This window comes from Bos taurus, chromosome 2, assembly GCF_002263795.3.
Source record: "Bos taurus isolate L1 Dominette 01449 registration number 42190680 breed Hereford chromosome 2, ARS-UCD2.0, whole genome shotgun sequence".
Classification (NCBI taxonomy): domain Eukaryota; kingdom Metazoa; phylum Chordata; class Mammalia; order Artiodactyla; family Bovidae; genus Bos; species Bos taurus.
Window position 1 is genome coordinate 21,738,298 of NC_037329.1, and position 16,913 is coordinate 21,755,210.

A 16,913-nucleotide genomic window follows, 5' to 3' on the forward strand; every position below is an offset into this window, starting at 1 on the left:
TGCTGAACTCTTGTGAAATTAACTAATTTTTACCTCTGAGCGAATCACTAATGTACAGCATATCACTAATATACTAGTGTTATTAAGTCTAAAATCTTTAGGCTTGTGTGGAAACATTTTCAGAAAATAATATTTTAGTGTTTCAGAAGATATTTCTGTGGTTTTCAATAGGCCATTAAATAATCTAATATTGTTATAATAATCTTAAAATAACTATAGACACTGAGGAATGAAAAAATAAATTTAATGTGTAGTAAAATTGTAGAGTACTTAAATATATAAACTGTAAATCATAAATATTAAAATGTTTCTCTGGTTCTCATTGTTTTCTTTAGTTGATACTTTAAGTTGAGATATAATTTATATACAGTAAACTGCAATTACTTCTAAGTGTACAGTTTGATACATTTTAACATATGTATGTACCCATAAAACCATCACAATTCAGATAGTGAACGTATTCGTCATCTCCCAAAGTTTCCTGTGCTTGTATTGCCTCCCTCTCACCCCTCCCAACCCTGTCAGCGTCTGTTCTGCCTTCTGTCGCTATAGATTAGTTTTTATTTTCTAGAATTTTATGTAAGTGAAATCATACAGTATGTACTTTTGACTGGATTCTTTCATTCCACATAATTTGCAGTTTCTCCCTTTGTGATCCATAGTTAATTCCTTTTCATTGAGGAATAATATTTCCGTAATTCACAAGCAGTTACTTATTCACTTGTTTATGGACTTTTGGCTTATTTCCAATTTTTAGTTGTTAGAAATAAAGCTATTGTGAATGTTTAAGTACCAGCCTTTGTGTGAACACATTCTTTCTTTTCTCTTGGGTGACTACCTAGAAGGGTAGTGGTGGGATCATATGTTACATATAATAGGAAACTGTCAACCTGCTTCTAAAAGGCAGGAACCACTCACTATTTCCACTAGCAGTCTGTGAGCAGTCCTGTTGTATAATACCCTTGCCAATATTTGGTGTGGTTCTTTTAATTTTAGTCATTTTCATTGGGTGTATACTGATGTATTGTGTGTTAATTTGCATTTCATTGATGAAAAGATGAGCACTTTTTCATTTGCGTATTGGCCATTTTTATACCTTATTTTTTGTGAAATATTTTCAAATCTGCTTGTTTTTTAAAATTGGGTTGTCTTTTAATTATTGAGTTGTATGAGTTCTTTAAATATTCTGGATACCAGTCCATCTTCAATTCTTTCTTTATGTCTCTGGTTTCCAACTTGATTTTCATAATATGAAAATAATCTGTCCATCAAAAGATGGACAGATGTTTCTAATTTTAATGAAGTCTGATGTGTTAATTTTTTCTCTTTGGTGGTTGCTTTCTGTGACTTATCTAAGAAACTGTTGCTTACCTTTAAGGCACAAAAATACTCTCCTTCATGTTCCTCTGAAAGTTTGGCTTTTCATTTAGGTCTCTTGCCTTTTGAATTAATATTTGTGCATAAGTATGAGGTAGGAGTTGAAGCTCACCTTTTTTTTCCCTTATGGCTTTTCAGAGATTCTAGTGTCACTTGTTGAAAGATTTTTTTCTTTCTCCATTAAATTGCTTCATCCCTTTTCTTGAAAACCAAATGATTTGTAAAGCATGGATCTGTTTCTGAGCTTCTATTCTGTTTTTTCATCAATCTGTCAAGTTTTATGCCAGTACCATATGTCTTGATTACTCTAGCTACATAGTGAGCCTTCCAGTCACTTAGGGTAAGTTCTCCGATTTAGTTCTCCTTTTTCAGGATTGTTTCAGATGGTCTTTTAATTGTAGTCCTTCTGGTGAGGGTGTAGTGGTATCTAAAGATTTTAGTTTACATGATGTCCAGTGATGTTGAGCAGGATAAAAGTGGGGCTTCCCTAGTGGCTCAGACAGTAAAGAATTCGCCTGCAATGCAGAAGACCCAGGTTCAATCCCTGGGTTAGGAAGATCCCCTGAAGAAGGAAATAGCTACCCTCTCCAGTATTCTTGCCTGGAGAATTCTATGGACAGAGGAGCCTGGTCTTGGGGTCACAAAGAATCAGACACAACTGAGCGACTAACGCTTTCACTTTAACAGGATAAAGGTAGAAGTTACCAGAGTTGGTGATATTTTAAATGGGTTGGTCAGTGAATGCCTCTGTAATAAGGTGACACTTGAATAAAGATGTGGAAGCAAACCCTACACATACCTTGGGGAAGAATTTTTCAGAGTGAAAGAACAACAAGTTTAAGGCCACGAGGGAAGAAATGGATTTGGTGTGTTTAAGAGCAGAAAGATGACTGCTGTAACTGGAACATATAGTGATTAACTAGGATAAGGGTAGGAGATGAGGTCAGAAAGGTAGGGGAATAAAAAGAGCCCATAACCTGTAGAGCTTTTTTGTTGACTGTGGTGTAAGGTGTTTGGGTTTTATTCACAGAGGAATGAAAAGCCATTGCTGAGCTAATAGTAGAAGCTGGGAAAGTAGACTGGCAGCAGTCAGCTGAGAGATAATGGTGGTTTGACTAGGTGTTAGTAATGTACATATAGAGAAATAGAGTGATTTGACATATATTTAGGAGATAAATTTTGTATACATTTTTCTATATATTCAGGAAAGCAATTTCCAAAATCCTTTTCCACTAAAATTTTGGATATGATTTACTTATAATGGTAAATTACATTTACTCCTTGGATTTGGGACTAAGTTAAATAGAAAGGTGGACTTAGAGAGTCCACCACTTAAAAAGTCCACCACTCTTTTTTTTAATGGACTTAAAAAAAAGTCCATTTTGCTGAAATGGACTGTACAAAGAGAGCGTAATTCTGTAACCCCTGGATTATAGCTAATACAGTATATTTCTCAAGCCAGCCTTTGGACCATGACCAATTTTGCTGTGTTGTTCTAGGAATCATTCTTGAAAAGTCAGTCTCAGATAAGTCCCTGATTCTTTGTCTTATTCTTTTCTGCTTAAAATAGTTGGAATTATCATCTTGTGATTGACTCTTTAGTAATATATATGCCACTTTTAATAAAAAGCATTGTATTTAAATTTACTTAAGAAATAAGGTTAAATGAAGCTTAGCTCTCATCTGGCATTTAACCAAATGAAGATTAAATGCCAACAAAAGATCAGAGAGGATGAGAACCCAAGATCGAATTAATAACATCTAACTTTCCCGGTTTTTGGTACCTCAACCCCAAAACTGGGAGATAGAACCAGTGAGAGAATGAATTCAATAAAATTAGGGGAATTAAGGTAAATGAAAATGAGATAGTTTTCAGGTAGAGAAAATATTTTAAAATTGCTGAGGAAAAGTACACAATCTGTTCAAGCACACCCATACTGTTTATAGACACTATTAATGCTTCCTTAGCTGATGAGATGAGGCAAATGGAACATTACACAACACATCCCAGGGGTAAAGCCAGAGCTTATTCACCTCAATACCAGATCCAGGAAGTCTGGGAACTTTTTGATACTCATTATTTGAGTTCTCATAGCAGACTGCCTTGTACATGCCCAATCCGTGGCACAAATAGTCAAGAGACTGAGAGGTAGACTACCCCTCAGGCCACGAAGAATAGGAAGGAGAGCCTTTGTAGAGTCTTCGGCAGATAGCAAGGGTGTTCCAGTGCTTTATCAGGCCTAAAAATCACCCAACTGTTCTTCCTCAGTATATATATATCAGCAGCATTTCCATCTAATGATGCTGTCTATAAATCAATCTATTATTATTTTGACATTTTCTACCATCAGAATGTTTATATTTTTGGCAAAGCAGCAGCCATTTTACTTCAGTCATATTAAAAATACTCCTTCTGCACTCTCCTTCATTGTGGATAAAAGTGCAAGATGGCAAATGCATTTACGGTTTGACCCAGCAATCCCACTTCTGGGATTCTGTCCCACAAATGTTATGTCAAAACTATGAAAGGACATATGCCAAGGTTATTAAATATATGTTCAATATATTTTGTTACCTGGGAATCGTTGGACAGCAGTTTTCCATGGGAATAGAAGCTGAAAACTACAAAGCTCCTTGAAGCTTTAGTTTGGAAGTGACAGGGCATCAGTCCTGTAGCATTCTGTTGATCATGCAAGTCACCAGACCAGCTCAGACTCAAGGGGTGGAGAAATAGGTACCATCCTCTGGATGGGAGAACCAACGTTAACCACATGGCAAAGGGAGGAGGGTATATATCATACCAAAAGGAATTTGTGGCCATGTTTTACAATGTGCCACAGATGAATACTGCAATATTTCTAGGTAAAGTAATTCTTGGGATTGGTCTCAAAAAAAGAAATGCTTTGGGTGAATTGTGAGTAGCGATGAAATGAGATGGATCATAGGTTGATAACTGCTAAAGCTGAGTGAAGTGTACCAAGGGTGTTTATTACACTATTTTTTTTTAATTTACTTAAATTCAACAGAAGAAAAAGCAACCTATGGCTGAATATAAGAACATGTGTGTATCAGAGATTGCTTAAAATACTTAATTTTTTTAGAAAATATGAAAAAATATTGTTAGAATAGTTTTTTAGACTCCCTTTTATGAAAGGAGATAACACTCATTTTTCTTCTTCTCCTTTCCTCCTCCCTTGATGTCTGATAATAATTATTTTTCCATTGGTAGAGTTAGAAATACATTTTGATAATCCATACTCCCCATATTTCTTCAGTTTTACTTCTGTATTTAAGTAGTATAGAGAGGAAGGATGAGAACTAAGCTTTAAGGCACTCCAGTGTTTAGCAGTCAGAAAGAGGGGAAGGACACAGAGGAGGCAGAGAAGCAGCAGACAATGAAGAAAACTGTTCTAGAAGTCAAGTAGAAAAAGTTTCAAAATGTGGAGAAACAGTATAGTCATATAGTTGATAGGATAATTCAGTATTTACTATTGAATTTAGGAATATGGGGACTGTTAAGACACCCTGGTAAGAGTAGTTTCAGTGAAAGAGCAGTGACGACAATGAGATTGGAGTCAGCCTGAAGAGTAAATGTGGAGAATCAGAAGTGGAGACTTTATAAGATACCTTTTGTAATAGCTTAAAGGGAACAGTGAAATACTGCTGGAGGAGGATTAAAGATGGAGCTTTTTTGTTTTGAATTTTAAGTTGCGACTATCACAGCATACTTTACACTGTAGAGAGAGGAATTGTTGCAAAAATAGGGTCCTTAAGAGAGGATGGGATTCAGTGTTCAAGTGGAAGGACTGGCCTTACATAGGACCATGGACAATTTATCCATAGTACCTGAGAATGAAAAGTCAGGAAGAGGTGTAGAAGGTTTGAATAGAGAAAAGGAACCATATCAAAACTTAGACATACAAACATGTTTCTTCGATATGGTCACCATCACATCAGATCAGATCAGTCGCTCAGTTGTGTCCAACTCTTTGCGACCCCATGAATCACAGCACGCCAGGCCTCCCTGTCCATCACCAACTCCCGGAGTTCACTGAGACTCACGTCCATTGAGTCAGTGATGCCATCCAGCCATCTCATCCTCTGTCGTCCCCTTCTCCTCTTGCCCCCAATCCCTCCCAGCATCAGAGTCTTTTCCAATGAGTCAACTCTTCACATGAGGTGGCCAAAGTACTGGAGTTTCAGCTTTAACATCATTCCTTCCAAAGAAATCCCAGGGCTGATCTCCTTCAGAATGGACTACATTTCTGTATATTCCATTGCACAAAAGAAATTATCTTTAGAGGCTATGGCATATTGTTATTAAGAGATGCAGGCTGAGACAAAGAATCAACCTTAACAACAGACTGATCGGCTTGTTTTTTAATATAATAACCAGGAAGTAGGAGTCCCAGGTTGGCTGATTATGTAATCCTCATCATGCTGCTTCCATTTTTAGGTCCAAAATGGCTTTTCAGCTCCTGACATGAAGTCCACATTCCAGCAGTAAGGGAGGGAGAAGGGGAAGCAGAGAAGAGCATGTATACACGCATCATTTTAGGAGCATTAACTGGAAATAATGCAAACGATTTTCACTCATTCTTTTGATCCCAAAAGAATATGGCCACCTAACTGCAGAGAAAGCTAGAAAATGTGGTCTTTGTTCTGGGCAGCCAAGTGCTCACCTAAAATTTAGAAATTCTTAATTTGAAGGAAAAAGAGTAGTAGATATTAAGGGACAGCTGGCAGTCCTTGACATAATTTTCAGAGATGATTTTGAATTTGGGAACATAACAAAAAGTCATTTGGAGCCAGAGTCTGGTTAAGCTGGGCAATACTAAAGCTACCAGTTGTGAGTTTAGTTAATAGTAATATATTAGTGTTGGTTTCTTAGTTTTGATAAATGTGCCACAATAATATGAGAACACTAGGGGAAACAAACTGAGTAAGGAGTGTACAGGAACTCTGTGTACAATTTTTGCAACTTTTCTGTAAATTTAAAAGTTTTCCAAAATAAAAAGTGTATTCAAAACAGTAATGAAAAAGGTCTACCTGAGAAACTCAAAAGTTGCTTGTGAACCATAGAATAGAGCTTTCAAATATTTATCAAGTGTGTAGCATACCATGTCTAAATTTGTGCTCCAACTTGTTTCAAAAAAGATTGGAGGAATTAAAAGTTCCATATAATCGTTGTTGTAGTAACAAAAGCAATTACAATGATACTAACATTTTTCAACTTAGTCACTGTGCTACTAAGCTTATGTGGGTTATGTTATTTAATCCTGCACCAGCCCTATGAAGTTGGTGCTACTGGCCTCATTTTACACATGTACAATCAAATATACATTATTGAATGCCTCTCAGTCACAGAACCTGTGAACACTGGAGATAAGTGTGAACCCAAGCCTACTTTTGTGTTATGTTTATAGCAAAATATCGCAAAGCCTTCGAGGTATATTTCAATAGGAGTCTTTGAATATGTATCTTTTTCAGTGAACATTAAAAGTTTTTCTTTTTTCTTAATTACAAAAGTATCACTGAGAATGCTGACAAAGTAAAATCTAGAGAGGATGTCTGTCAACATTTTGTGCATTTCCTAAGTCCTTCCCCCCTTTTATTTTTCAAACAAAATTGGGATCATACCGCATGTATTAATTTGTATTCTATTTGTATGCAGATGACATTATATAGTATTATCCTATACATTATATATATTGTGTGTTAATTGAAAACATGAGTTTGAGTTCCTATATAGTGTTCTGTTGTCAGAATATGTCCCAAAATCTATTTACCTATTCCTCTTTTATGGCCTAAAAATTAATTATTATGGCCTAAAAAAATCACAACATTGTGATGAATATTCTCTATAACCCCTTATGTACATCTCCCTAATTCCTCAAAATACATTTTTAGAAACCAAATTATCAGATCAAAATGTATACACATTTTTAAGGCTCCTCATACATTTTTTCATATTGTTTTTAAAAGCGAAAACAACTTTTTAGTTTCACTAATAACTTTAAGTATTGTTCTCATCATGAACACTTCATTCCTAGGTATTAATAACTTTTTGGCATATATTTGTTCTCTGAGATACTTAAAATAGTCTAATCTATATTATAGTAATACTTTATAAGTGTTACTGGCCAAATGATAACTGGGCCAAGGTCAGCATCATCCATTTGTTAAATCTTGCTTGGACTAGGAATAGTTATGGTCTCTCTCTAGATTCAAATAGTAATTTCCTAGGAAATCAAAAATTCTATTAAGCATTGATTTTAGAAGCACCAATCTGATGGTGGTAGTACAAATTATTTTTTGTCACTAGTTAACAACATTCTTCCAAATTTGAGTTTTAGCTTTAAAACACTTAATGAACTTAAATTTTCAAATAGATTTAAAAATTTTTAAGTATATTTTGTTGATAATGTTATTTCAGAGAGACCTATAGAAATCAGTGCAAAAGTTTTAACTGTTGGCTCTTTCTAGTAAATTTTTTTATGTCCCAGTCACTGTTAGGTATTTCATAGATAGACTTTTGATAATTTCATTTATTTTAACATGATGTTCCATTGAATTTGGTAAAAGAGACAAAGTTGAGATAATTTAGTGAAAGAGTCTTTTTAACATTGAAATTTTTACATTTTATTGATAATAGCTTTGCTTTTGGTGATGCTCTCATTGAAAATTTTTTCTTTGGTGAAATGTTAATACATTATAACTTTTTTTAAAGGAGATAAAGATTTCATTTTATTTAATCTGAAGTTTCAATGAAAGTATGGGAGAGTGTGTGTATCTGTGTGTATTTGATCAGTAACTCCCTGGTGTTAAATTAGAGTACTTAAATTCGTGAAAGAAGTAGTAAAATTGGCTATTGGCCTAATGACCTTATAATTTAATACCTATTTAATGTTTTATATTAGGAATAATCATCTATATCATGGATATAAATGCATGTATTAAATGCAGAATGACTCATTTCTTAAGTTAATTCTGATAAGAGTGTTCACACTTTGGAAACACAAATTTCTCCAATACCTGAGCTTAAATTAATTTTTTATGGAAGCAACTATTTCACCGCTTCCTATATTTGTCAGGTTACCCTTACTTTTTAACCCTGTAAGAGACATTGTTGGCCTATTCTAACTTTCTTGACTGCCTTTCCCATTGTTTATTCAGCTGCATGTTCAAAGTCTTTCTTATTTGACAAAACACTGCACATGTATAACATTTTCATTGGAGTAGTGCTCTCAATTGCCTGGAAGAAAGAAATTGTATGAATGCAATATATTATTACTAGCAGTCCCACTCCAGTGTTCTTGCCTGGAGAATCCCAGGGACGGGGGAGCCTGGTGGGCTGCCGTCTATGGAGTCGCACAGAGTCGAACACGACTGAAGTGACTTAGCAGCAGCAGCGATATCATTATTTTTCTACAAAACTTATTTTTAGAATAAACCTTTTAATTTGTCTGGAAAAGCAGTTCAAATAGATTCTTGCAAAACTATTTTAGCTTGTAGTAGCTGTTTTGTATTTGTTGAAAAAATAATGCATTTTACATATATATATATCTTTTCCTGGTGACTGCCTTTTGACACTGTTTTAAGTTTCTCGTTATAGGTAAATAAGTCTTCTCAGATGGTAGGCAACGTTATAGATATAGATAATATCTATATCATGATAAAGATCCATGATACTTGATACAAGTGAGTGTCAATGTATCAACTTGATACTAACTTGTATCAAGTATCAATTTCAATGTATTTTACCCATGTATAAAAATATTATATGATTAACAGTTCCTTTATAAATAGCATTTAGATAAACTTGATCTGTGTTCTCTTTGAAACTTTGTGAATTCATATTCCTGGCATTTCTCCTTTTACTATTCATATGATCTTAAATGTATTTTATGGTCCTTTTACCTGCTACTTTTCACTTAGAATCAATCTTGTTGGTATTTTCACATATTTTGTACAAAACATAATGTTATTTATTGTATATGTAGTTGCTGTTTGATTTGAATATTTGTGTTCAAACCAGTAACTAAGCAGAGGATACCGTTGGGATAAAATTCCTAGGAGATAACTTTGTAAGCTTGTCTGTTAATTATGCTGACTTTGCTGTTTTAAAATCTAAGACCTCTACTAAAATGCATTTATTTGCAAATGTTTAATGATTACCTTCAGTGGAGAAGCCACATTGTTAGGTTCTTTGGAACATAAAGTGAATCTTGCTTTAAGATACTTGTAAGACATTCAAAACTGTAATGCAAAGTAAAAAGCAATGAAGTAGTGCTGGTAAATGCTATCGCTATGTTCATTCTCCAAAAGCTTCGTTATTGGAAACTCTACGAAAGGATGACTATTTCTTATTTTTCCAAATTTGGAAAGGATTCTTACACATAATGACAAAGCAGTAGGAAAATAGCACTTGCATAGGGCAGAGCTAGATTATGATTGCTCAATGATTGTTTCAGTTGTAAATGAGTAAGTCAAGGGATAGAGTTACTCTTTGTATATGTATACTCATCTTCAATGGGAATACAAACAGGTTCCAAAGAGGGGACATATTAATAATTTTCCACTGGTGTACAGTAACTTAAAGACTTAGTAGAAAGCATACTTACATGAGAAAACAATATAACCAAATTAAATTAACGCTTAATTCACCTTTAGGAACAGTCTGTGGTTTGGTGGTTTTTGTTTCTTTTAGATTGGGCTTGAAGATTCAGTTCTTTACTTGTAAGGAGTTCATTCTTTTAGTTAGCATTTATTGACTATTTACTATATGTTAAATTTAGGGAAACTGAAATAGTAGGAGCTCAGTCTACTTGAAAGGAAATATGAAAACATCAATATAATAAAGGCAATGGCACCCACTCCAGTACTCGTGCCTGGAAAATCCCATGGGCAGAGGAACCTGGTAGGCTGCAGTCCATGGGGTCATGAAGAGTTGGACACAACTGAGCAACTTCACTTTCACTTTTCACTTTCATGCACTGAAGAAGGAAATGGCAACCCACTCTAGTGTTCTTGCCTGGAGAATCCCAGGGACGGGGGAGCCTGGTGAGCTGCCGTCTATGGGGTCGCACAGAGTCAGACATGACTGAAGCGACTTAGTAGTAGTAGTAGTAGTAGGTGCTATAAACATGTACCGTGCAGAGCAAAATCAGATATAAATGACAGGGATTAACTTTTTACAGTGGGCTTGTGGGCTGGGCCAAGGATGATACAGGTCATACTTCTAATATTTAGAAAAGAAAGCGTAATAGATAGAAATATTTCTTTCTTTTACATTGTTTTAAGGTTAACCCTAAAGCTGCTATCACTAGTTGCATGAAAGGAAGTATGTATTGAGTTGAATAGGGAATGGTAAGACCACAGGGTAAGGAATCCATTTCTGGTAGTTCTGAGAAACCATGTTCATTATTTTAACATCCCACTTTTAAGGATATAGCCTAGAGAGTGAGTATAGATCTCTTAATTTAACATCTTATAATTATTTCTTTGAAATTAAAAAGTGCTCTATATTCAGTTGTAAATGTTGCTAAAGATAAGGAGCATCTTCATAAAGATTGATATCCAGACACAGGAGATATTTAAACAATGTATTTATTATATTGTAATCATAAATGTCACCTTTAGCATGTAGGACCTATCAAAGTTAAGTGTAGCTTTAGAAATAATTTTGCTTCATTTTTTTATGTAAGAGTATGATAAAAAATGTAAAACCACTTTATTCTAAGTTAAAATTTTTATTTTGAAATGAATTGCTTTATTGTATTGACTGCTGTTTCTTTGCTGGATTATAATCAAGGCATTCTTTTTTTATGTGGTAACATAAAGCACCTGATTTACTTCTTAATTTGTCCAGGAATAATATTTTTATAAGAAAGTTCTCATTTTAAAAGTGGTAAGTAACCTGAAATCTAAGTAAAATAACAGTACTTTGTTCAAAAGTCATTATACCGTGGAGTATATATTTCTACTATGATATGGCAAAAATTAAGTCATCTATTTTTAGTGTCCAGATGAAATTTATGTAAAGTTTCTTTGCCTCAGGTTTTGTTTTTAAATGCTCTCAAATGAGTTAAGTGACCTAGTATTATCATTATTGCTCATTCTTGGGTAATGAGTTTCTCTGTGATTGAGACCTAGTATGTTTATCTATACTAACAGTAGATTCTTTATAGTTAACAAACTGCTATGTCTTTGTTAATGGTGGTTTTACATGTTGTTGTGGAAATGAAAATTTCCTTATCATTTAACTTATTTGATCAAATTGAAAATCTTAACTATATTTTAAAACTTTTTGCCACAGCGTTTTACCAACGAGGATCATTTGGCTGTCCATAAACATAAACATGAGATGACACTGAAATTTGGTCCAGCACGTAATGACAGTGTCATTGTGGCTGGTTAGTATATGCTTTTATTAATAGTTTATATACATATTTCACCTGGAATGTGCACAATTTTTGTGTATTCTCTGTAAATAATATAGTCTGGTGATATTCCAATGACTTCATTTACAATAAATGTTGGCAACATGTATTTTACCCATTACATTTTCATGTTTCCTTCTGACCATTCATTTCACATTTTTGTATAGTTTTCAAATGTAGACTTCAATATCATTTTTTGTGGAAGTTAATTAGGATCTGGGAGCATTCATACCATTTCCAGAACTTACATTTAACTGATAATTCAATTAATGTGATGTTTAGTCATTGTTTCTTTTAGCTGTTTACATCTGCTTTACAGTGCTATGTGAAGCTAGAAAATGATCAGGCTCCTCCTGTTGGAGAAAGCAGTTAGCAGACTTGTTCATTAGGATTTTGTTTATGTTTCTGTTTGGACTAAACATCTGTGTTAGTAAAATACTCTCAATAAATGGGGCTTAAATTCAATAAATGATTTTTATTTTCCTATGTTGCTCCTGTGAACATACTGTATCACCTAAATGGATGATTATCTTTCAGTATGTGAAAAGAGAAGCCCAGTACATGCATTGGTTTATTGTCCTTCCATGCTGTGTCAGCTACTTCTTTTTTGGGTATTTATAGATACATACATCTCTGTATATGTATACACACAGAAGTATTGTGATAAAATAATTTTATATAAAATTTAATATATAAATTTCAGTCCTTTTGTCATAACCACAGTCATGTAGTCCAAATATTCAAATTAATGTTTTAATTTTTTTCTCTTGTAAAGCTTAGGTTATATATTTGTAAGTCTAGAATTATATCTAAATACTGAATATTATTAATACTTTTAAGTTATTACCCAGCTTGAAATCAAATTATCTTTCATAAGCATTGCATATGATAATGAAGAAAAAAGATAATTCTTGTCATTCAGTATCAAGATTTTTGTCTTGAAAAAACTGGAGGTAAAACAGATAATTCACCAAAAAACAATTTGTTTAGGAAAAATGTAGGGAAACATTCAGCATATCTTTATTTCTGTAAGTAAAAGGAAGCAGGTAAGAGTGTGGTGTGCATTTCTTTAAAATCCCATGTATCAGATATTGAGAGAGAAAACCAAAAATGCCAACAAAATAACTACAGCCTGGAAGTTTCACTCCCCTGAGCATGAAGGTCTTTCCTTCTCTGGAACTTCTTGCTTTAGAGCCATATCTCTCTCTGTAACATTTAACTCAAAAATATTTTGAGATTGGTTTCTAGAACTTACTTTCCGATCTGTTTACATTTAATGCGCTAGAAAAGTAGAACACATTTAAACATAGCACTTGACTTTTTTTCTTTAAATACATTTGAGATCAGTAGTATAGCGTAACTGTGTAAATATAGTGCATGATGCGTGTGATATATATTTGATGATCAATAGCCAAAAACCACATATGCATGTTTAAACAGTTGTGCCTGTGTTGACTTTTTTCTTTCCAAGCCTGATCATTATAGTAATTGCTGATAAAAAATGATTTTTGCATATGTATTTTAAAGACTCCTCTCCCTTTAATACAAAATAGGAACCCTCTCTTAGGCATAGATAAATCCTTTGGGCATGAACAGAAGAGTCAAATTTAGGTTCAGTTTACTATTGCAGTCATGATGGATGGACCTAGGTTGATACAAGAATGCTGGGCCCTTATTACCATTTTGTATGTCTTTGGGGGAGTACAGGTTATGTACATTGCAGACTGTTAGGTAAAATGATGACAAAAAGTCCTTCAGTAATTTTGATAATACTACTACTGTCTGAGGTAGGCCTATATTATATCTAATGTGTATGACAAATAGATCATTTTAGTGTAAAATATTTATATGTAGTAATACTCTGTGTGTACGTTGGGTTGAGGGTGATGATAAAACAGTAAGTAATGCCCACTCTAGGAACCCAGTAGTTAACAAATATATATTTTAATTTCACAGAAGGTTTTATGAGTATTATATCTTAAGCCAGGAGTCATCCTTATACTTTTATTTAGTTTAGGCTAGATCCTTGATGTAACTTATGAAGTTGATGCCCTAAAGTATATAAAATGTGAATAGAATTGAATGTGCTATTAATCCTAATCAATGTGAGCAAATAGCCTTGAAAATAATAAAACAGGCAAAATTCATAACTTGGCTGTTTTTCATTCAGTGTAGACCTTAACTAGCTATTGTTTTGTAATTAATATGTGCTCACATGTACACCCAGTTTGTGTTTTAGTGCAGCATTGTTTCATCTTAAGCTTGCTTTCATAATAGATTATGAATACTAGTGGAAGGGCCAAGTTCAAGCAAATATACATGTTCTGGTCCTAGTTTTCCCCAAATTGCATGTATTTTAAGCATTAGTAAGTTTTAATACTATAAATTTTTTTTAATTTGTGTTAGATAATGATAATAGTTTATCTCTGAATAGAGGATGCTTATGTCACTCTACTCAGAACCTGTGGAATAAGGAACAAGAAGAAATTCTTTTCATACTTTTATTGTTCATAAAGTTGGAGGAACTACCTTAAACTGCAACAAGAACTTAACCAAATTTTGTTTGCTTTAAAGGAAGAGGTCTTTCCAAAGAGAATTAACAGCTGACTGAACCAGTCTTGCTAATTCATTAATTTACTAGCTAAAATACTTTAGAGTCCTGTATGGTACTTAAATCTGTGTAATTGCTTATTGACATTTATTTCAGATCAGACCCCAACACCAACAAGATTCTTGAAAAACTGTGAAGAAGTGGGTTTGTTTAATGAGTTGGCAAGTCCATTTGAGAATGAGTTCAAGAAAGCCTCAGAAGATGACATTAAAAAAGTATGTTATTAACCATGAAATTAAAAGAGTGCTTCTGACAGAACAGTTTTCACTTGTTGCTTTCTTATTTTAGATAAACTGATTGGCTGTTTTTAAACTAACACTTTCTCTAATTTGCATTTTAGATGCCTCTAGATTTATCTCCTCTTGCAACACCCATCATAAGAAGCAAAATTGAGGAGCCTTCTGTTGTAGAAACAACTCACCAGGATAGTCCTTTACCTCACCCAGAGTCTACTACCAGTGATGAGAAGGTTAGAAGTTTGTATTTACAGAAGAAACTCAAACTAAGTGGAAAAAAAAATCAGCATTTTCAGTAAAGTCTAATATTTGGTCTACATAAAATTTTAATGTAATATGCCTTAATCGGCATCAGGTTGTACTTGTCTTATATGTGAAAGCCTGTGAATACTCAGATATTTTAGGGAAAGAAGATAATTTGTTTATAGATAATTTTTTATGACAAATTATTGGAGAGACTAATAGTCATTTAAGATAAACCTGTTATTTTTTTAGAGGATACATACATTTATAAATTTAATTTCTCTGGGTTTTGCTATTTTTTTTTGCTACTTTTATACAGTGATAGCTTAATTAAGAATCTTTGCAACTAAAAATTGTTTGAATAAAGGTTATTTAGACTTTTAAAGGGTTAAAGGAATAGCTACTTACTTCAGCAGTGATGTTTGGTAATACCAACTAATATGATGACGATGACACTGTCTTACTTGGTATAGTCTTTTTGTAGTAATTTAGTGCCTCATTCCTAGATCTGAATACTTTGGTACCTGGGGCCAACTGGGGTATATTATGTGCTGAGTTAACCATTACTACAGATATTTCTCAATTAATGTTCATTCATTAGCACATCTACTAAACACATTTATTTGGAGGCATGGGGCACAGTGAAAGGCAATGACAGTGTTCTTTTGTAGGTTATGTTACTCTAAAATCATAGCCTAACGGACTTTTGCCATGACAGAGGAGCTAGAAGTAAGGCAGAAAAGGTAACTATTTATTGATACCTAGGAATAAATGCTTTGACCATTAGGTGTTTTGTATTTTTTTATTTACTTATAATAAAAGTGCATTCTCATTATTAAAAAACTTTAAGAATCCAGAAAAATATAAGAAAGAAAAAAACACCTTTTACCCCATAACTGAGCAATAAGAATTACTAATATTTTGAAACATTTTTCCTAGATACATGTATACCTTTATACATAAAAATATACATATATGTATTAGGCTTCTGTAGTGGCTCAGACAGTAAAGAATCTGCCTGCAGTGCAGGAAACCCGAATTCAGTCCCTGGGTTGGGAAGATCACCTGGAGAAAGGAATGACTACCCACTCCAGGATTCTTGCCTGAAGAATTCCATGGACAGAGAGGAGCCTGGCAGGCTACAGTCCATGAGGTTGCAAAGAGCTGCCTAACACTTTCACACATATACAAGTGAATAGTTACATAGAAGTATAAAGGGATAAAAAGATAAATACCAAGAAGAATCATAGTTTACTTTTTTATATCATGTTTTAGACATTCAGCATTAATCAAGATTTTCCCATGCCATTAGAAAATTTTCCAAAGTCATAATTTTTAATGTTTGCACTTTATTTTATCATTATCATAATGTATTTACTGATCTTGAATGTAAATATTGTTTCCACATTATCGCAGTTATAAGAAATGCTGTTACATCTTTGATATAAATACCTTTTACCTAGAGAATATTCCAGTCCCTTCACACTCAACAGTTTTTTCCTGCTGGTTGCTGCTTTATCTCTCTTAGGGGTATTTCTTTTTCCTGCATTCTTCAGTCATTAGCTCACACTGGGCAGGGCATAGTTATTCCAAGTTGTAAGAAGTAAATTCTGAGCCCCCTTCTCTTTCTCAGTTTTTTCCTTCTTAAATGCTCTCATCCAGACATGTAACTTTAAAAACGATCAACCTGGTTTTCAAATTTATATCAACCCAGATATTTCCCGGATTTCCATATTCATATGCAGCTCTGTCTTGACATTTCCTTTTATGTGTCATCTTAAACGTAGTACGTCTGAATTAGAGCCCCGCCCCCCAGTCTTCTCTGTCTCAGTAAATTTTCTCCCATCCATTCTCTAGTTGGCTCTGGCCAAAAATAAAGAATACTTAATTCCCTCTTTTCCTTCTCAGTGAAACCAGTAGCATATCTTACCAAACCTACTTCCTGAATATATCCTTAATTTATCTGTTTTATCTTCACTGTCACAACTGTAGTCCAAATCATCT

The 16,913-nt window shown here is 33.8% G+C and overlaps 1 protein-coding gene across 8 annotated transcripts in view; it reads left to right on the plus strand.

Annotated features, from left to right (window-relative positions):
- The window catches only part of ATF2 (activating transcription factor 2), an 83,368-nt gene that overhangs the window by 26,361 nt on the left and 40,094 nt on the right, over positions 1–16,913 (plus strand). For 7 of the 8 annotated variants that reach the window (XR_009496809.1, XM_025000423.2, XM_025000418.2 and 4 more), the window contains 3 exon segments: positions 11,696–11,792; positions 14,527–14,645; positions 14,771–14,899. Coding sequence is in view for 7 of the 8 variants with exons in the window: in XM_025000423.2 (XP_024856191.1) it covers positions 11,696–11,792; positions 14,527–14,645; positions 14,771–14,899 (345 nt within the window). In the remaining variant the exon portion in view is untranslated. 8 annotated transcript variants of the gene reach the window in all.